Below are 22,378 nucleotides of genomic sequence, written 5' to 3'. Positions count from 1 at the left end.
ACAAACGGCATCTATACAAATGTAGTTGCACAATAACAACTAGACTGTGTGGGGGGGGGGATCCCAGTCTTTTTATACCCTTAAATTTTGGCATCTTTGCATATGATGCATTAGATGAAAACTGCCACATATTCACACTGTCTTGTATAGCATGTTAAATAGTTCTTTCATTAAAATTATTAAAAATTGCTCTAAAGGTTAAAATTTGTTAGTATGCAAGGAATCCCTCTCTAACAAAGAGTGAAGAGCCATGGAACAAAAATCTCTGGCTGTCCCATTTTCAATATGAAAGTAGTGCATAGATCCAGTTTGTTGAGGAAGAAAGCTGTACACATTTCACTTTTCCTGGGCAGCTTGGAAGGCCTTCAGTTCGACACGGTACCACTCTGGTGCTTCTGGCCCATTTTGTCCAGAGGGATTGTGATCATAGCCATAAGCCACTGTTAATTCTTCATCCTTTTCAACAGCCCTAATAGTGCGAATACATTTAATCAGCCCAAAACGAGGATGAACGTACCTAGAAAATAAAGAAAAATGTAGTGTTATGTTTCAAGCACAAAAACAGAGTTCCCAGTTCTGCATTGGAAAATTCCAGGAGATTTGGGGGTACAGCCTAGGGAGTGCAGGGACCTCAGCAGGGTATAACGCTGTACTCTGGAGATCAAGTTATATTTCTGGGTTGGCATTCCTAAGCCCAAAACTATTGGTTTTCATTTTTAAAAATCTGCCCAAGGCACTTCTTTTAAAAGCAAGGTGAAAAGCCTCAGAATTCTACATTTCTACTCACAGAGGCTTAACAGCTTTTGGCCAAGATAATTGTGTGCTACACAAAGGTACATCCACAAAGCCAGAACTTTTTTTGTATCAGGAACTCATTTGCATATTAGGCAACATCCTCCTGATGTAGCCAAGCCTCCTGGAGCTTACAGTAGGCCCTGCACTAAGAGCCCTGTGGCACAGAGTGGTAAGTTGCTGTACTGCAGTTCAGGCTCTGCTCACGACCTAAGTTTGATCTCAGGAAGTTGACTCAGCCTTCCATCCTTCAGAGGTTGGTAAAACGAGTATCCAGCTTGCTGAGGGTGAAGTGTAGATGACTGGGGAAGGCAATGAAAAACCACCTGATAAAAAGTCTGCCATGAAAACATCATGATGAGATGTTACCCCAGAGTTGGGAATGACAGGTGCTTGCACAGGGGACTACCATAACAGCATGCGATATTACAAGAGACACAAAGATTGTGCCCTTTGGGACACTTAAACATTTTGGACTGGCCCTGGCGTTTCCCCAGGGATGGCTTCTTTGAATTTCTCTTAATATCTCACTTTGGTCCTAAGGTCACATCTGTTTCCACAAGTTATTGGATTACTAAACAAGAGCCTTACATTTCAAAAGCAGCATCAGATGTTCAGAGCGACTTTCATACTTACGATTCATAATGACAGTTAGGTGTAAAGGAGTGATTTGCCTTGTGTCCTAATGAGGCACAATATTTGGCTGCACGGTTGTAGGGTTCTGGTACATCTATGACTGTTTCATCATCCAGGGATATTGTATTTCCATTCAAAGCCCAGTCCCTGTTGTCCACCTAATTTTCAAAATAAATGAAAAGTACTGCATTGTTAACTTTGTCTATATTTTGTCAGAGACCCAGAAAAGACCCATCTTGTCTTGCATGTTATTCAGGGATCCCTCAGTGAATAGCCTTATGGCAAATATATCAGAAGCCAAGTCCAAAAGAAGCCAATTTTACTTTAGTAATCCTGTTCATAGCTAAGTCTTCCCTCACTTCTTTTCACTTCAGTTGCACCACTCAGTTAAATTCTGACATACCTGCCAAAAATGTTTGCTAGCACTAGGATACAATCATTCATTTTTAATATTTCCGAGGACTCATATTTATTTTATTTATTCCCTGACTTTCTCCCCATTAGGGACCCAAATCAGCTTATATTGTTCTCCTCTCCTCCATTTTATCCTCACAATAATGCTATGAGGTAGAGAAGGTTGGGAGTGTGTGACTGGTCCAAGATCACCCAGCAAACTTCCATGGCAGAGAGGGGATTCCAATCTAGGTCTCCCAGATCCTAGTCTGACACACTAACTACTACACCACCCTGGCTCCCTTCAGTAAAGAAACTGAAAAGCAAACAGCTCTTGATAGTTCTAAAAACAATATACACAGTAAAAACATTCTGAGTAAGGAAGACTATAAATACTATAAATATTGTAAAATAAATAAGTAAAGTGATGTGAGCACATCATATGTGAAAAATCTACTTTTCTTTCTCTATGGTTGGGTCCTTTGGGTTTTCTTTCCTTCATGCTGTGCAGGGGGTGAAATAAAATATGTGCTTGTAGCAGTTGGAAGGCACCATCTCACAACAGCTATGGTGTATGTCCTTTATTACTTATTTTACAAAATTTCTGCATGTATATTAAAGCTTTATGCATACTGAAACATCTGAAGTATACCCCAAGTATAACAGAGTTAACAATCAGTGAGAGAGTTTTTACGTCACAGTGTATTTTGAACAGCAGTAAAGTTCTGTACTTCACCTCCTGGTGCGTAATCCGTATTCCATTGTAAAAGGACATCACTGTGCCAGCTTCAGCTGCTATTTTACTAAACAACCCTTCTCCAGCACTGGAAATGAGAGATGTATCCACATATACCCTGACAAACAAAGGTAACATATGAACATATAAGCATATGAAGCTGCCTTATACCGAATCAGACCTTCGGTCCATCAAAGTCAGTATTGTCTACTCAGACTGGCAGCGGCTCTCCAGGGTCTCAAGCTGAGGTTTTTCATACCTACTTGCCTGGACCCTTTCTAGTTGGAGATGCTGGGGACTGAACCTGGGACCTTCTGCTTACCAAGCAGATGCTCTACCACTGAGCCACCATCCCTCCCCAAACAAATGTTTATATTTTGTAGATATACTGATAATTCTGTCATAGTTTATATTACTTTGGGTACATCTGACAACCTACCAGCAATAAAACAAACAAACAAAAAATGCTGAGACTATACAGACTATACACTTTTCTGCAGTATAATGGACTGGATCCTAAGGTTCCCTCCTGTTAAGTGCATAATCATCCACAAATGTAAGCTCACATATTCAGTGGGAAATTTAGGATCCAAGCCCCAGTCCAATTTTGCATTACATTCCAAAATGCAGAGAGAAAAAATGGAAACATAAATGTCAGAACAAGTACAAATATATGTTTAAAAATTCAAAGAAAGATAAACTGGATCTAAATTGGGATGCAGCACAGTTAAGTACCAGTGAATTACAGCTCTGTACAGAAACATAATATTTTCTCCTATCTCTTCCAGGTATAATTTTTATAATACACATACAGAAAAGCAAGCTTTCTTTACTCCACTGATTTGTCAAAGGGACTATGTAAGCCAGAAAGGAAAATAAAATTAAACCAGAGAAAATATGCCAGTACAGACGTTAAATATGACAGAAGTTCCTACATTAAAGGAAAGCTGTACTAGCTTACAAAATGCTGCATTTCCTCAGTTCTGTCCCTGAAGACTTTAGTTTCTTGACTGCATACTGGCTGGTGGAAGGATGCACATCTCTGAAGCTCATGATAAAGTCATTATCTGTCACAGGCACAACCCTAATTAAATTGCTGGGCTTCTTCCCTTTCCCTCCCCCTTTACATGGCAAGCCAATACAAAATCCAGTTAGCTATGATGTCCAAATATGGGTAAAGCTTTCTTAACTGAGGTTAGTTTCTATCTCATTTCATATAAGAATTCCTTAATTTCATATAAGAATTCGTATCATGGGGACAGAAATGGGTAATAATGAGTTAAGCCATTCACATTTGGAGGTCACAACCAAATAGGAGTTTTCTGAACACTTCAGACTTAGTAAAGGAAGAAGATAATGTTCAAACCCAACAATTAACCAATTTCATGTGTGTCAGAAATAATTCGAGTTTGTTTATGATGCTCAGTCTTGCTGTACTGTATTTAAAAATTTCTTAAAACTGCTTTCAAAGGAATAGGTTGTCTGCTACAATCACACATCTTTAAAGTCAATTAATGTGTTTTAAGGAAAACATTTCAATTCAACTGAGACACTGAAGACATCTTTCAAGTTAAAGCACAAATCTGAAAGGCACCCTCACAAGCAATCTTGTTCACCATTCAAATAATAAAAGGCTGTAGGATGATGAACTAACATACAAGCAGAACAACTAACATTTCTTGAAAATATTTAAGCAAGGTGAAAGTTTCATTTATACAAAAAAGTGATTCTACCTTTCTGATTCGTAAGGATCAGGAAGAAGAACATTTGCAGAAATGCAGGATGAAGTAGATTTATCAAAACTGTATACTGGGCCTAAAAACAAAATTAGTAAAGGAATTAATGGATAATATTAAAATTCAAGTAGTTTTCTTATTAAAGGGTTATGCATTCAGTACAACCACAAGAAAATGTTATTTGTAAAAAAAGCAAATGGAGATATTTTAGAAGACTGTGGATTTATAACCCTCCCTTCTCTCTGAATCAGAGACTCAGAGTGGCTTACAATCTCCTATATCTTCTCCCCCCACAACAGAGACCCTCTGTGAGGTGGGTGGGGCTAAGAGGGCTCTCACAGCAGCTGCCCTTTCAAGGACAACTCCTGTGATAGCTATGGCTAACCCAAGGCCATTCCAGCAGCTGTAAGTGGAGGAGTGGGGAATCAAACCTGGTTCTCCCAGATAAGAGTCCACACATTTAACCACTACACCAAACTGGCTCTCTTTTAACTAGGGATGTTTTAATAGCTAATTAAACTTGCATCCCATTATTCCACCCTTTTCACTTCTCTCTGCAACTGCAAACAGTGGCCAGATGTATCATTTTTATATCAAGATTAGTTCGTGTTCACCCAACTTGAAATAATAGCTTGGATCCTATAACTTGTTTCCAGTCACCTTCCTTTATCCACTGTGAAGGTGTTCTGTTGTGTAGCATAGGCATGCTGCAGCTCACAACTGATCTTGAATGAAAGGGAAAGTCTAGCATCTGAGGAATATGCATGCTGCAGCAGAGGACCAAGAGGAATCCAGGATCCAGCCCATTGCTTCCTAACTTATTAGGAAGTATATAGAATAGGAATAATAGAATGCAACTGGTCAATTTTGCATAGAACTGTTGCATATGCACTACTTCTCTTCCCTTCACCTACTAATCAGAAATGTACTATCAACAGTAATGAGTGCTTAAATATCACTAAAGTTGGATTTACAGATTCTTATAAACATTTAAGATAGGAGCAGTGAAGTTGCAAATTTTTTGAAGTTTTGTTGCATTAGTTTAGTTATTAAAAACAAACAATAACAAAAAAGCTAGAAAGGAAATTTCAAGACAAACATTTTTTAAAATTATCATTTTCATGTTTTGAAAATTTTAACAACAACGTGAGAGTACATATTAAATTTATATCTACCCTTTTAAAATAAACCTTTTTGATACTTTTCATCATGAAAAAAAAATACATGTAGAACACGTAGGTAAGAAAACTGGATGTTTGAAGATGGGTAGGACATGGGTTTTTTGGAAACCAAATTTTAAAAAATGGGTCTATGAATACAATCAACCTTTTCTAGAAGGCAATTATGTTCTATTTTCAGAGTAAGCTGTCCTGTAAGCTTTATTTCAGTAGCTCTGAACCAACAACCATTTTACTATGTGATCTTGCATTCTGTTACTACTGTATGTCCTAGGTTCTCAAACTGTGAGAAAAGAACTCAAAAAATACCTGCAGGAAGGGATTCTATGAGTAATCCATAGGTGCTGCTACTACAAAGCAATGCAGTTTCTCTGGGTGCTTTCACATGGCAACTGTTTGCAAGTGGATTTTCCTGTTCTTACACAGTAAAAATCCAGTTGCAGAGCACATTATTTAGTGTGTGTGAGTGCACCCACAGTCTCTCCCAGTGCCTAGCTCTTTCTTCCTCTTTCCAGTTCTGTGCACAGAAGTTATACAATGTAAGACAAAAAGAATGGCTTGGTACCAGGATATTTGAAGGACCATCTCTTCCCATATTATCCAGTTTAGATACTCTTCTCAAACCCTGTTGTTTATATCTCTATCTGTAGAGTTAAGTTGGGGCCACCAGAGTCAGGACTTTTTCAGTGGTGGCATCTTGCCTTTGGAATATGCTCCCTCCTAGCGCCTACTTTCCTTACCTTTAAATATCAGTCCCAAACATTTCTATATACTCAGGCTTTTAACTAAGAGTTCCATCTTTTAAAGCTGGGTTGTTTTTTTTGGACTGTTCTGTCAATTTTAGATCGTTCTCTGTTTAATGTGCTATAATGACCCGATTTGCTTTTATTATCACATTCCTAATTATATATTATATTTGTTGGGCTTTTTATTGATGTGATTTGTTTTTATTGAGTTATTTGAATTCCCAACTTGGTCTTACTTTATTACCTTAGGTATTTTTATTTATTTAGTAGATTTATAGTCCACCCATTCCCATAGTGGGCTCAGGGTGGATTACAGCATAGTAGAACAGTTAAAATCCAACAATAAAACAATAAAAACAATTAGATAAAAACAGCATGGCTGGTGTAGCACATTTTACAAATTAAGACACAGGTGTCCTAAGTATCAGAAATGTCAAGAATATCAGCCCGATCTCCAGCAATCAGGATGGTAAATCAGTGTAGGGAGGCCAGTTAGATGGTATGATCAATAAAGTAAGAACACCTGCTTGCCTCAGCTAAGAGCTTGGCAGAACAGCTCTGTTTTACAGGTCCTACAGAATGGTAGTAAGTCAGGTAGGGCCTGACTCTCCATGGGGAGCTGATTCCACCAGGTCAGGGCCAGGGCTGAAAAGGCCCTGACCCTAGTCGAGGCAAGCTGGACGTCCTTTGGGCCACGGATAGTCAGAAGATGTTGATTGGCCGATTGTAATACTCTGAGGCTCATATGGAGAGAGATGGTCCCGCAGGTATGTCGGCTTTAAATGTCAGTACTAGAACCTTAAAGCGGAACTAGTACTCAATTGGTAGCCAATGCAAACTGCGCAGCATTGGCCAACTGCCTGCCTGTAAAGGCAGTTCGGTCAGCAATCGCACTGCAGCATTTTGCACCAGCTGGAGTTTCCGGATCAGTCTCAAGGGCAAGCCTGCGTAGAGCAAGTTACAGTAGTCCAGTCTGGAAGTGACCATTGCATGGATCGCTGTAGTTAAGTCCTGGGGAGCCAGATAGGGAGCTAGCTGTTTGACCTGCTGAACATGGTAAAAGGCAGATCGTGCAACTGCTGTGACCTGGGCCTCCATAGAAAGGGTGGCATCCAGTATCACACCCAAACTCCTCACCTTCTGAGCTGGCACAAGAGGTGCGCCATCCAGGTTGGGGAGTCGGATGCCCGGTCTTAGCCCCCCAGGACCTCCATCTTAGTTGGATTAAGCTGCAGCCGGCTCAGTTGTAGCCAACCAGCCACTGCTTCCAACACCCTGGTCAGGTGGTCAGGGGTGGATCTGGGTGGCTGTCCATCAACAGATAGAGCTGGGTGTTATCTGCATACTGGTGACAACCCAGCCCAAAACCTCTGGCAACCTGGGCAAGGGGGCACATATAGATGTTAAACATCATTGGTGAGAGAATGTGGTACACCACATTCAAGTATGAGCTGCCCTGAGCAGGTCTAGAGAGGCAGCATACAAATTTTGTAAAAATAAAAGAAATAATGAAGGCAGGAGAACATGAACTAGAAGCATGACAAAAGTTATATTTTTACCTGCTCAACAAAAGGTTGGCAATGGATTAAGTGGAGCCCAGAAAGCAGAGCAAATTTAGAAGAATGGACAGAGATGTAAAGGTTTGAGAAATATCTTCCAAAAACATCAACAGAAATAGAACATTATGGTGGTACTCATTGCATATAACCATAGGAAAACTTTTATTATTAACAAAGCTTAAAAAGAAAATGTGCAAACAAAACTCTTAAGATACCATCCACTGAGGGCCAATCATTATACTTTTTTTCAAAAAATATAAAGTTTATGAATGAGTGTTCATAGAAGCCACCATTTGCAAAAAATGTGGTACTCCTATGTATTTTATCAAGAAAAGTGGGGAGTGAAACATATATGTCAACTCTGCACAAGGCATATGTACTTTGTACCTATGTTAATCAAAATACAAATACAAAATTGGGGTGGTTCTAAATCGCCACATTTTATAGCAGCAAGCATACATTCCACATAAGCATAGTCTGAAGGTATGATATGGGGACACATGACAATAACTGCTGAAAATGAAACAGGTCTGAGTCTGGTCAGTGCCTGTATGGGAGACTTCCTTTGAATGCCATGTACTTGGGGGGTTTTTTAGTTCCATGGGAAAAATAAAATCCATCTATCCAGGTTGTCAAGTCATTATTATGAAAAGATTTCTTTGCAATTTTTTTTTACAGAGCAATATTTTTACTTGAAATTATCATCTTCAAGGAAGTGTTGAGCATAGTGTACTGCACACACATTATGGGATGCAATAGTATAAATGCAATGGCACAAAAAGCTCTAGTGGGAACTTACTGCCTGGAACTACTTCAAATTGTGGCTTTCCTTCTTCTATGGATAAAAGATTTGCCAATTTTGCTTCTAACATTTCACCATCAATGAAGTGCCCATAATAGGCTGTCTTCCCATCAGGGTACACGTAAGCTATCTTCTCTCCAGTCATCTCTCCTTCTTCATTGACTTCTCCAACCAGATACCCGCGATCCTGAAAGAGCAACAAGATTGGTATGAGAATTTAAGAATGTATTTGGGGGGAAAAAAACTGATTTTTTATAACGCTATGATCCTGTCAATTGTAAAGTTAACAATTTCTGTAATAAAATAACCACATAATAGTTTGATTCTAAGGTTCCAAGTCTCTATTTGACACTCAGTTCCCAGATCCCACTGATGTCCCCAAGATGTCTTGGGGGCATCCCCCAAGTTTGAAGAAAAATCTGGAAAAAAAAGAGTGAAATCCCCCTCCAAAATACTTACTTCCAGTGGTCAATGGCAGCTGTACAGGCTGGGGCTCTGTACTAGGTCTGGCAGTGACTGCATAGTCCGAGAGCTGTGCTGGGTCTGGCAGCAGCCATGCAACCCACAATCCATGCTAGCCATGCCATCATTGGTGCACATCGGGAGCCACACTGGGCAAGCTGCCACTGGTGGCACAACCTGGTAGCCATGTTGGGTCTGGCAGCAGCTGCCAGAGAACCTGGGGGCTGTATCAGGTCTGGCAGCAGCAGCCCTGAAGTCTGAGGCTCTGCATTGGGTGTGATAGCAGAGCAGCATAGGAACTGTGCTGGTCACAGCAGCGGAACAGCCCAAGGACCTGGCAGAAACAGCTAGAGAGTCCAGAGGGCCACTCTGGGCTTGGCAAGAGAGTTGTGGGAGAAGGGACTCCCTCCTACGAGTTTCACAGCCCTCTACTTGTCATCTTTCAAGAGAGCCAGTTTGCTGTAGTGCTTAAGTGCGCAGACTCTTATCTGGGAGAACCAGATTTGATTCCACACTCAACTTGCACCTACTGGAATGGCCTTCGGTTAGCCATAGCTCTGGCAGAGGTTGTCCTTGAAAGGACAGCCGCTGTGAGAGTCCTCTCAGCCCCACCCACCTCACAGGGTATCTGTTGTGGGGAAGGAAGATAAAGGAGATTGTGAGCTGCTCTGAGATTTGGAGTGGAGAGTGGGATATAAATCCAATATCATCATATTATTATTATCTTTCTACTATTTTACAAATCAGCTCACCTAGGAAAGGCTTGCGCTGGAATTACAGTGCCATCCTAAGAAGAGTTACATCCTTCTAAGATCATTGACTGCAGTAGACTGAGTAGGATGTGACTCTGCTCACGATGGCATGCTAGTTTGTGTACCAGAAAGCTGAAAGTCATACAAACCAAGAGCCTTTTTCTGTTCTCTTTCTACAATATCTGTTTAATTCATGACAACCATCCTAGGGTTCCATATAATTTTCTGTAATATATTTGCCAACAAGATTCAAGCATTCCTATACATGGCTACTAAGAAAATTATTAAAGAACACTCCTAAGCAAGTCTACTCATAATTAAGTCCCATTTTAGTCAAGAAGCCTTACTTCCAGGATAGTGTTTGAGGATATCAGGCCAAATTTCTTAAGGAATATCTACAAATCCAGCAGTGCATTTATGATCAGTCTCTCTACACTGCTTTATAGAGGAGTCAGTTTCATCACGGTTCTTTTGAGATGACAGCAAAAAGTGTAGATGTTTAAACAGCATAATTTGTTTTTCCAGCTTCAGAGTTCAGAACATTTTGTTACAAAAGATTGATTTCTAAAGCATGTACACGGTCAATACAGAACCTATTCACTATTTATTTAGGCAAAGTGTCACTCGCTTGAATGGCCTGAATAGAGCTATTCATTTGTGAAAACAAGAAGCAACTCTGCTATACTGTCTTTAAATTTAGAATAATTAAAGACAGATATTCACTAAACAGATATTCACGAAAGAAGACTAGCTCCTGTCCTAAAGAGACAGAAATAAAGACCAAGAAAGATCCTTCACTCATGATGAGACCCAAATCTAACAGCAAGCATGGCTACCATGACACAGTGTACTTTCTACACAAGCAACATTCAGTGTGACAAAATAGCAAGTCGTTGCAAATAATAACTATTGTAATAGTTACCAGTTACAAGGTTGCTGAAATAGCATACCATACAATAACAGAAGTAATAACAATCACATCAAATATACAATGTAGAACCAGTCCTCAGAATGATGGAAATCCAAATAAGTAAAAGCAACACAGTCCCTGTACATATGGAGATTCCTTCAGTCCAGCAGCTTGTTATTTTGTTTAGCTTTCTGTCTGCTGTAGCCCTCTTTGTAGAATGTTTGTAAACATTCAGTGTGAAACGAATCTATCCTATCCTCCTGTATCATTTGCTAACAACAAGAAGTTATCACCTTCCAACTGTTCTTAGGTGGTTGAAACTGAGCATCCTGGACTCAAACAGCCTTTACAGAAAGTACCTGCACAGAACGTACGACTTATGTTGCAAGAGCCTCTCATGACAATTTTGCTATTGCATTGCATCAGATGCCCCGATTTACAGAAGACTCGGAGCATAAGTACACAAGCACATTTATCAATGATCCACCAAGAAAGCTTTTAAATACCAGTTTTGAGGAAGTCAAACAGACTTACTGGGTAGTATATCCAACAAATACCATGTCGAATATTATCCTTGTATTGTCCTTTAAATATCAGTCGTCCATCGGCATCATATTCTTGGGCTGGCCCATTCAGTTCTCCATCCATGTAAGAGCCATGAAGAGCTCCTCCATCTTCATAAGTGTACACTCCTTGACCTTGCAGAGCATCATCAACATAATATCCTTCAAGTGTACTGGCAAAGTAAAATAAATAGTGTGGAGGAACCATATGTATTATTTACATATTAGTCATTTTTCAAGCCAAATTAATAAAGTATTTTGGCAAACGGCTGCCTCTTTTCCACCGAGATGAATAAGGCAGCTATTACAGATGAGGGACAGTCTCTGTGCAGAACAGATGCCATCACTTATCTTCAGCACTTTGATTCCTTCATCTTCAAAGTACTATACATTGTTGTTTTAGATGAGAAGCATTCCCATGTGAAGCAGGGCTTTTTTTGTAACAGGAATTCCTTTGCATATTAAGCCACACACCCCTGATGTAGCCAATCCTCCAAGAGCTTACAGTTGGCTTGTAAGAAGAGCCCTGTAAGCTCTTGGAGGATTGGTTACATAAGAAGGGTGTGGCCTAATATGCAAAGGAGTTCCTGCTGCAAAAAAGCCCTGATGTGAAGTATATTATAGCAAAGACAATAAGACAATAAACAATTTACGGAAGACTGGGAGCAGAATTAAACAACTGATTATCAATGATCCATGTTCATGTTTGATAAAACTTTAAAACTGGTCATATTTATTTTGATTCATATAGCCTATAGAAAAAGGCAACTAGAAGTCAAAGAATAAACTTCTAAGCACTGTGGAGTGTACACAAATAAGTACTAAAGAAAATTACAATATGCCTACCTTCCATCAAAAAAGAAAAACTTGCCACGACCATTCTTCTCTCCATGCACAAAATTTCCCTCAAATCTGTCTGTGGATGAATATGTGACTGTACAAAATCCATGGGGCAGCCCATCATCATCAAGTGCTCCTAAAATAATGATAAAAACAGGCTACAAAAAGGAATACCATAAATATACTAAATCCTACAAATTTATGTATTTATAATATTTGCAAGATCAACTTTCATCTGACTTCTGAGACCTATGCAATGTAGCTATCAATTGCATCCATAAAATTTATTCTGGACAGTGTACTAGTGAAACCATTTTAAAGAAACCTGTGTGAGTTTCTGAGAAGTATTTAATCCTCCAAAATGCTTCCAAAAATGCTTCATACAAAAAGGGTAAACCCAACAAATAGCATAGCATAATCTATCCTGAGTCAGTGACTAAGAACAGAAAAGGAAGTAAAATTTACTCCACCAGCAAATACATGCTCAGGATGGAACAGCTTACACTAGCCCAATGTCTCAAAACATATTGTTACACATGCACTGCTGTAGTCTTGTTTCCGAGCAGTAAAAACGTTTTCGACTAATTTGTCAGGCAACTAACTGAGTCTCAAGTTGTCCTCTCTATATATGGAGACTACAGATCTAGGATGTGCTCTGAGGGCAGAAATCCCAAAACCTAAAAAAATGTCTAGTTTGGATCCAAGCCAAAGAAACACAGTTCAGAAAGAACACTGCACAACTACCTTTCCATTTGCCAGTGAAACACCATAAACCATAGGCCAGAGCAACAATCCAAATCCCCTCTGTAAAAAAGACTGCTTCATACAAATTATAAAACTATAAACCATTGCTAGCAGGCATTTACATAAAGTAGATACCACTACTGAAAGGGCATGTGACTCAGAAATGATATACTCATTCCACAACAGCCCAAGCCAACGTATTAAACAATTACACAGTAGTAGTAGTATAGAATAGAGAGCCAGTTTGATTTAGTGGTTAAGTGTGTGAACTCTTATCTGGGAGAACCGGGTTTGATTCCCTACTCCTCCACTTGCAGCTGCTGGAATGGCCTTGGGTAAGCTGCTGGAATGGCCTTGGGTCAGCCATAGCTCTGGCAGAGGTTGTCCTTGAACGGGCAGCTGCTGTGAGAGTCCTCTCAGCCCCACCCACCTCACAGGGTGTCTGTTGTGGGGGAGGAAGATAAAGGAGATTGTGAGCTGCTCTGAGACTGAGATTCGGAGTGGAGGGTGGGATATAAATCCAATATCATCACAGGATTGCTCTTATAATCCCCAGACATCAGAAAACACAAGAGCACTTAAATACACTGATATAATGCTATACAGTGCACCAACAAACTGTCAATTCTGTCATGTGCTACTCAACTGTCATTTTATGGAACCCCCTTTCCTTTCCTTTACAAGCTGAAGAAAACTTTGCCTTAAGGTTCTTGGATATTCATGAACAGAAACAGAGAATGGTGTTTTGATACTATAAACTCTTGGAATACACTTAAAGCCATTTTTTAGTTTTTAAATTAATTAAATGTGTTCAGTCTTCAAGAAGTCAAGCTCCTAGCATTTTGATGTCATCTCAAATATTTGTCTTCAGTTTGTGACCCAGCCCAAAAGTACTGGCTCTTTTATGAATAGAGAGACACTGTGGCACTGGTGCTTGGCTGATTAGCATGAATTATTTGCTTAGGCCATCCAAGGAAGCATAAATTGTGCAACTGTCAGTCTTCAGGCAAAGCTCAACTTGTAACTTTATATCAGTCTGTACTGCAAAGCAGAAGCTGACATTTGTTCTACAGAGTCTTAATGGGGCTTACTCACTGACTTCTGATTGACTTACCCAATTGACTTCTGATTTGAATGTTTATGTGTTTAAAAATCATTTTAATGGGCTTAGTGTCATCCCTTTAGTTAAATCACTGACATAGTTCATTCATTCCAAAGCCAGAAATTATGAAAAATATGAGAGAAAAACAGCATCAAGATGGAAGGGACAGAAAAAAGGATCTGCGGGCAATGAAAAGGCCCATCTTTCTGAACCAACAAGAGTAAAGACCAAGAAATAAACTGCACAAGTTAGGGGTAAATCAAGCAGTCACAGTGCTCACTTTACTGTTTTCATTTTGTCTCTTCTCATAATGGTGCTGCCCATTTATATCCCATCAAAGCCAATGCACATAATATATAGAAACCAACCTTGGTGTAGTCATTTTTTTTTAAAAAAAATGTGCACTCTTCTACAGTATTTTGCATAGGCTTTACTATTAAGTATTCCTATATAATATTCCCCAGATATATTAACATTGCCCTAGACAAAAAAGATTACATGGTAAGGTATTGGGCTGTTTTGAGGGCTTTCTACTCCAAACATGCCAGAATTCACTGGCCTTTATTGAAAGAGCCATTTTTGGAATATTTATCAGGTTGCTTTCAAGTGAATACTTCCTGAATCTCAAGTCCCTGATCATCTCTAAAAGCTGGCTGATAAAGCCCAGAGAAAAAGGTCACAAGGAATTCCAAATATGTGAAGGAGTTCTGAGACAGACCATGGTGGCTTATGACTCTAATATAAAAGGAATAAAACATGCATTAATACTAGTTTTCAGACACATCAAAAGGTCACTCCAGTCAACTGTAATTACCATATTTTTCGCACCATAAGGTGCTCCGGACGATAGGACGCACCTTCCTCCTGGGGGGCGATCTGCTGCCTCCGATCCCGGCGCCTCCTCCATGCCTTTCTGCCTGGCTTCAGCTCTGACACTTACAGCAAGCGCCAGGATCACTCCCTCTGTCCTCTGATCCCGGCGCTTGCTGTAAGCATCAGAGCTGAAGCCAGGCAGAAAGGCATGGAGGAAGCACCCGCCCCCTCCGCAAACCCAGTGCTTTGTGAGCGCCGGCTGTGGAGAGGGCAGCGTGCTTCCTCCGTGCCTTTCTGCCTGGCTTCAGCTCTGATGCTTACAGCAAGCGCCGGGATCGGAGGGCAGAGGGAGCGATCCTGGCGCTTGCTGTAAGCGTCAGAGCTGAAGCCAGGCAGAAAGGCATGGAGGAAGCACCCGCCCCCTCCGCAAACCCAGCGCTTTGTGAGCGCCAGCTGTGGAGAGGGCAGCGTGCTTCCTCCGTGCCTGCCTGCCTAGCTTCAGCTCTGATGCTTACAGCAAGCGCCGGGATCGGAGGGCAGAGGGAGCGATCCTGGCACTTGCTGTAAGCGTCAGAGCTAGAGCCAGGCAGGCAGGCGCGGGGGAAGCGCCGGGATCAGAGGCGGAGACAGCGGATCGCCCCCCCCCCTCAGGAAGGTAGGTACCGGTACCTTCGCTCCATAAGACGCACACACTCCCCCCCCCTTTTTTTGGGGGGGGAAGTGCGTCTCATGGTGCGAAAAATACGGTAAATATTATCAGTCCCCTGGTTGATATGCTACCTATTATCTGACTATGATGAAATACTACTTATTATCTGATTATGATGAAAGTAGGAGTTGCTTGCCCCACAGCGTGCTACAATCAAAGGAAAACCCAGCAACAAAGCAAAACTTCTAATACTGACCACCTGTTACATCTGTAGGCATCACCAAGCAGATCAGAAACACAAGTCACAGTGGCCTAGGCCTGGCCATGTATGTCTTGCTGCAGAAAAAAAGAGACCATCTTCTCCATGTTTTTTTGTTTTATTTCTATTTCAATTACATCTTTAAAAACAGAAACTGTAGACTACTAGTCACAATGTATTGATGGAACTCTATGTCTGGGGCAGTGATGTGCTGTGCCTGAGGGGGCAACAGTGGGAGGGCTTCTAGTGTCCTGTCCCCACTGATGGACCTCTTGATGACACCTGATTTTTAGGCCACTGTGTGACCCAGAGTGTTGGACTGGATGGCTTCTCTTATGTTCTTATGACTCCCACCAAGATAAAAGCTGAACAGCAGACCTGTTCAGTGAATGGTTCACATTTGTAGAAATCCTAACTGAAACTCTTTAAAGTTACAATAATACATTATTGTTTTTTAAAATTAATTACTAAAATTTTGGAATCAACACAAGTCTCAAACCTGCTGAAGTTTAAAGGTGGATTTTTTCTGTCCTAAATTCAATGCTTTTAACACACAAAGCCATTTTTTTTTACTGGCAAGTATCACTCCTAGTATTTTCTACATTTCTGAGTAAACAACATTTATTTACTGCTTGAAAAAATACCATTAGTTTTTTGCTTACATTATGCAACAGTTGTTTGTCACTCCCATTACCTAATCATTAGTTGTACACCATAATTCCAGTTGTTTTTACTGAAGCTTGTCCCTGGAAAATAATTTATCATTTAAAATGCTAGTAAAATTCCAAAATATTCTACACTGCATGATAATTCTTTTTCCACAGGATATCCATGGAAACTGAGCACATGAGGGTGGATGCAGAATCTACCTTCTCCCATCATGCATGCTCATCTTCCACAGAAACAGCTGCACGCCTACTGTGCTTAGGGAAGTGTCAACAGTTAACTATGGCCTTATAGCCTTTCCGGGAGCATCATTTAAAAGTACACAGAAGTAAGAAATTAATTTTTGGGGGGTGGGGCACTAAAGAATAAAAGTAGCAGGCATCTCTCTTAGGCTGTACAAAAACATTTCAAAAGTGGTAAACATTTTATGCTCTCCACTTCCCTGAGTGGTGGAAGGTTGCTGGGGCAGTGCTTACCTGGACTGGTAGTGCCTTTTGAAGGAGAGAGAACTGGAAATATGATCTTATAGTGTCTGCTTTATTTACAAACATACAAGTACCGGAACACAGATGGAAGCAAACTGGAACTCCTACAGGGCAGCAGATCAGCTATCCCACACACATCAGATCCCCAGAGAGAGAAAGATTCTCTACACACCCAAGGTGCTCCATCAACTCAAAATAAGTCACTCACTGCTTCCCTTTTTTTCTGTACCAGCATCAGAGAACTGTGTTTACACACACATACACACCTGCCTGCTCCTCTTTTAGCTCAGCTGGAAGCTCCCTCTTACAAATCTTAATGGGCACTTGATCACAACCATTTCCCACACTCAAGACCTGTTGAGATCTACATGTCCTTATCATTATCATTCCTCTTGTAATAGAGGACAGACTGAGCCACAGCAATCAAAAGGCCAAGCTCAACGCTATTTTCTTCTAGAAACCTCCACTGATATTAAACGCCACAGCAGAAAGATGTTTCTGGCACACTAATATAATCAAGCCCCAAAAGAAAGGGGGAGGGAGGAAAACAGGAAATTAAGAGAGCAGAAGACTAAAGCTTGCCAAGGGTTGCAATTTTGATCACACATCTTCACATTTTGTACAGACCAATTCAATAAACCAAGCAATGATAACATCATGAACGCTTCAACTTTCATTAAGCTTCACTTCATCAGTCATGGCTGCTGAAGACAGTTTTGACAACACGACGATTCCGGCTCCGGAGCGAGCCACGCACGTTTTCAAGATGCGGTCTGGATTTTGAAGCTCATGTTTGCCCAGAAGGAAGCCCCAGCGATCCCACCAAAACTTACTCTTGAGTTAACTTGGACTCAGTTTAAGGTTCTCGGACACCACCAGCCTGTCCTTCGCTCCCAAAGGCTCAGCGCAGAAAAGCGCAGGAGGGGGGGAGGGCAAAACTGCCGCTGCAGGAAGAGACGAGGAGATCCCACCTCCTCCTCCTTCGGGGTGGGGCAACTATTTCTGTCCGGGCTTACTGGGGAGGAAGATGGGTCGGGGCTTTCGCCGAAACTGCAGGCCAGGCCGTGCCCCGCGCCAACTTCCTGTCGGCCAGAGGGGTCCCGCCTCATGCGCTTGGCCGCCCTCCCCAAACGACCCTGTGGGAACCAAAGCGAGAGGAGGCGGGAAAGCAGGCAGGCAGGCACCATGTTTACCCGCCGCCACACGCACACTACTCCCCGTGGAGGAGGGACTCCTCGGCGCTGCCTGAGCAGGAAGGCACCTCGGCTTGACTCCCCTGCCCGATGGGCCGCCCCTCCTCCCCTCTGCGCCCAGGCCCAGTCAAGAGGCATTTACCCTCCACGGTCTCTTCCAGCGTTTCCTCGTCGCTGTCCATGGCAGAGTCCGCCGGCCCGGAGTCAACTTGCTTAGCTAGCCCTGCCCGGGAGCGTGCCCGTGGCTTGGCGCTCGCCTAGTCCTGCCGTTGTCTCCCCCTACAGCTCGCTGAGCAGGCAGGCAAGGAGCCGCTGCTGCCGGCGCCGCCGCGCAGCCTAGCGAGCGCCTCTGTCGCCGCTCTCTCTCCCTACACTCGGCTCTCCCCGCTTTGTTATAGAGCAGCTGATCCACTGACATCACCCTGGGCTGGGGCTCTTCCCTGACTGACAGCTCTCTGCGCAGCCCCGAAAAGCACGAGCCCTCCGGCGCAGCAGGGAGAAGGCGGCAAACGCTGCCGCGCCGAAACCCCCAGCGGCCCAATGACCTCGTGCCCCGCCCCGAGCCAACCCAGGCGGAGCGAGCGAGCGAGCCACGGGGGCCCGGCGCGCACGTGTTAGCTTCTCTCCTCGTCGTTTCGGCGATCGAGGAGAGGAAAAGTGCTTTAGTGGGGCGAGATGGTGGTCCTGCCGCTTTCACATCCAAGCAGGCAAAAAGACAATGGATTGGAAGCACAGCAGGCAGCAGGCAAAGCACGTGGCTGGCTACCCAACACAAAGGGGAACTACTGAAAAGTTACTCTGCTAGCAAGAAGTGCTGGATCTGCTGGATAACAGACGTGCCAAACTTGCTTAACAAGAGCCACATAGAATAAACGTCAGATGTTTGAGAGCCAGAGGGAAGGGAGGCAAATAGATGGGGATGGAGAGGTGGAGAGAAAGCAACTTTAAATGCATTCTCCAAGCCACCGGCTGACTTGGCTTGGAGAATGCATTTAAAGAGATAAATGTCTTATCCAAACCAGCCAATGGAGTGGTAGGAGCTTCAAGAGCCACACAATGTGGAAGACCCACATGTGGTTCCACAGTTTGGCCACCCCTGGTATATCAATACATGTCCAAGCACTCCCTAAATGCTAGCAGAGAGAAGTCATAAAAAGTATCCTGTTGGAAGACTGCTGTGGTTTTTGAAATGAGAAGTACTGGGGTTCATCATGCCTGCCTGAGAATCAAACAGGGAGCAAAGTCTTGCATTTAAATCCAGATTGAGTAGGCTAAGATTATTCAGCTGTCAAATAAATACATTTTTCACTTTCACAGAGGTGTTTTCTTTGTTACACAAACTGCAAAACTGATCAAGCGCTGAAAATACTTGGCAGGGACCTGCCCTGGCTCAGATTAAGCAAGTTGCCTAGATATGCTTTCTGTTGACTTAGTTTTGTAGGTCTTGTTATAATGTATTGAAGTTTCTAAGGTAATTTTGGAAGACAGACACTTTTTGAAGTTTACAGACATTGGTGAGTCTCATCAGTTTCAGTGACACTTCTGAATAATCGCATATTTAGATTGAGGTGTTAGCATGTTACAGACCTACACTCCACACTTGCATTCTTGGCTGGCTGAGTTGCATCCTAGTCCTAAGCATATGGTCTGGAAGACTTAGCCCCCATTCACATGTTAGGCTGGCAGTTTGGTTGCTCCATAGAACCTGAAGCAGCTAGGGTGTCCCCTCCCAATTTAATTACGCACATTTGTGTAATGTCTTCAGTGCACCTTGGAGTGATTTTAAAAAACAGTTCACACAACCAGTGTTGAAGCCTCCTTGCCCATCTCATTGACAGACAAGTGGTGATCTGCAAAGTTATAGCAGAAAATCCTCCTGACATTCTCAAGAGTTTAAATAAATAAATAACCAGTGGCAACACCAGGCCATATAGTGCCCCAGGTGAGGCCCCCATGCCCCTGTTCTTCCCCCCACCCAGGCACTCAGCCAGCCTCGTCTTGCCCTGCTTCGCCTCAGCTGTCTTACCTGGGGCATCTGAGAGGCAGGGCAGAGCTCCCTTCCTTGTTGTGCTAGTGGCCATGTAGAGTAATGCAGTGCAGCTGACCGGCCCGGCTGCAGGTTCTGTGATCCAGACACATGTCCAGACACATGCACAATGCCACCCTCGCCTCTACTTCCCCTTCCCTCCCGCATGATTGAAAACGTGCAGGAGGGTGCAGGTGAAAGAGCCCGCTGATCAGCAGGGCCTTTATCTGCAAGCAGGAAGGCCAGTGGCTCTCCCTTCCTTGTTTGCTCGCTCCCCCCACCACCTGGGGGTGCCCAATTTGGCACCCCTCCAGGGCTGCACCCATAGGTGACTGCCTAGGGTCGCCTAATAGATGTGCTGGCCCTGTAAATAACACTTTGCTGCCCTTAATGACCAAGAAGATTTTGGACTCCCTTTGTCAGATACAAGTAGGAATGGAAATCCGAGAATCCTTATAACCCAGCCTGAAGTAGGAGGGGTGTTGCAAAGAAAGTCAGGATGCAAAGGTACAAATGCAAAATCTAATCAGCTCAAATAGAGCAGGGCAGAAATGCTCATGGGCAGAAAATTAAAATCTCTAGTGAGCAATGTTCTCTCTAAGCTACAGAGTCTTGTGAGCAAAAATTCTACTTTGTGAGCTATTGGTATTAAAGTTGTGAGCTACTGGCATTAAAGTTGTGAACTGCTGCATAAATTATTGTGCTCTGGGGTCAATTTTCATGAGCTAAGACAAAAATGTGTGAGCTGGAGACAAAAAAAATCTGTGATTTAGCTCACGCTAACTCAGCTTAGAGGTAACACTGGTAGTGAGATAAGAATCCTGTGTCCCTGTTCAGCCCTGGATGGCCCATTGTTCTGAATTTGTAAATGAACTCAAGGAGGAGCTCTTTTACTGCTGATGAGTTACCCCTTGAAAATGGTGCCTTTAATGACACCTTACTGTCTGCCACTTGAGGTGTCCACCTCATCATCATCTGAGAGCACTACCAAGATTTGCTTTTTGATTTAGCATGCTATTTTGCAGAAGCCTTGGATGGTTATCTCAGGCTTAGGTTTTCTCCTAGTGATCCAAACTAGTCCCTATAAATGGGAAACAATTAACAGGTCAATACTGTGTGACGTGTCCAGTACTTACTTAGAAGGGCTTTTTTTTGTAGCAGGAACTCCTTTGCATATTAGGCCACACCCCTGATGTAGCCAATCCTCCAAGAGTTTACAGGGCTCTTAGTACAGGCCTACTGTAGGCTCCAGAAGGATTGGCTACATCAAGTGGTTGTGGCCTAATATGCAAAGGAGTTCCTGCTGCAAAAAAAGCCCTGCTTAGAAGCGTATTCTAACAAACCATATGGCCTTTCTAAACAACTTCACTTCACCCCATGCCATCTTCGGTACTAACCCATCATGATAACAACATATTATTTTCCAAATAATGGATAGAAAGTAACCTTGCCACTGGGAGAGCTGCTTTGCAGCAGTTTGCATTTTTTCTTTTAAAATGGGGCTGTAACAGTGCTTTGTGCTAATTTAACTTAGTGAAGCACAGTGTAGCCAGTAAACACATTAAAGAATTCAAGAAAAGATTCCTGAAGTGACATTACAAGGGAAGTAGAGTCATTTGTTGCTTTCAGTGGGTTTTTAAAATTAGCACTGATGAGTGTTCCAGAACTACGGTTTTCCTCAGACCATGAAGTCAATGCTCAGATGCAAATGTTGTTTGGTTTTGTTTTTTAAATTAAATAAGTATATAGAGATGGGGAAATGGTGCCATTCATGGCCAGTGATGTCATACTATTTAATGCTTCTGAAATTCATGCAACCATATTCTGCACAATAGTTGCAAAAGGAATGCAGTACAAGATGAAGGGAAATTTGTCTTTTTCCAGTATCTACTTTATTGTGCTGGGAAAATATGTAACATTTTTGGGACAAACATGCTGCTATTGTAGACAAAGATGTCTAGATCCAAGGCAGCAAATGACTAACAATTGCATATTCAGTGTGCTATAAATTGGTCAGCAGAAAAACTTTTATGGTCAGAATACCACCATATCTGTATCTACTAGCTGTCAAGACGCGTGGATGATTGCTAACAAATATCTGCCATGAAAGATTTTGATCTTTGGATCAGACAAAGGACCATTAAAGATTTATTCCTGGTTCATTCCATCTAGACAGTATTGTGGGTTGACTCTAGACTTAGGGTTGGATTAACAATTAGGCCAAGTAGGCACTGGCCTATGGGCCCCCACCCTTTTAGGGGCCCCAGGCTGGCTCCCCCCCAGTTTTCCCTCTGCTTGCAGCCCTCTTAGCCTGCATGCAACCAGCAACTGAGCTG

General features: G+C 42.4%; 1 protein-coding gene across 2 annotated transcripts; it reads right to left on the bottom strand.

Annotated features, from left to right (window-relative positions):
• Window positions 1–126: 126 nt before the first annotated feature.
• Window positions 127–18,500, bottom strand: SETD7 (SET domain containing 7, histone lysine methyltransferase). 2 transcript variants are annotated; one of them, XM_060247330.1, is made up of 8 exons: window positions 18,159–18,500; window positions 12,112–12,241; window positions 11,237–11,438; window positions 8,576–8,765; window positions 4,291–4,372; window positions 2,558–2,675; window positions 1,429–1,586; window positions 127–517 (listed from the first exon to the last, which is right to left on the bottom strand). In XM_060247330.1, the coding sequence occupies exons 1-8, from the start codon at window positions 18,196–18,198 to the stop codon at window positions 337–339; spliced, it is 1,101 nt and encodes a 366-aa protein (XP_060103313.1). In that variant the 5' UTR covers window positions 18,199–18,500; the 3' UTR covers window positions 127–336. The 2 variants fall into 2 exon arrangements, 1 of the variants encoding a protein (XP_060103313.1); XR_009555833.1 differs by lacking the exons at window positions 127–517; window positions 4,291–4,372 and having other exon boundaries at window positions 1,485–1,586; window positions 18,159–18,492.
• Between the last annotated feature and the right edge of the window lie 3,878 nt (window positions 18,501–22,378).

This window comes from Heteronotia binoei, chromosome 9, assembly GCF_032191835.1.
Source record: "Heteronotia binoei isolate CCM8104 ecotype False Entrance Well chromosome 9, APGP_CSIRO_Hbin_v1, whole genome shotgun sequence".
NCBI classification, from domain to species: domain Eukaryota; kingdom Metazoa; phylum Chordata; class Lepidosauria; order Squamata; family Gekkonidae; genus Heteronotia; species Heteronotia binoei.
Note: the sequence above shows the minus strand (reverse complement) of the source record. Positions and strands in the feature narration are given on the sequence as shown.

Bases quoted from the DNA above. Each gene is read 5' to 3' on its own strand.
- SETD7 (XM_060247330.1), bottom strand. From the start codon at position 18,198: ATGGACAGCGACGAGGAAACGCTGGAAGAGACCGTGGAGG. The intron at 12,242-18,158 runs GTAAATGCCTCT...TCATTATTTTAG, and splicing joins GCTGGAAGAGACCGTGGAGG to GAGCACTTGATGATGATGGG. The intron at 8,766-11,236 runs GTAAGTCTGTTT...TTGCTCTTTCAG, and splicing joins TTTGTTGGATATACTACCCA to GATCGCGGGTATCTGGTTGG.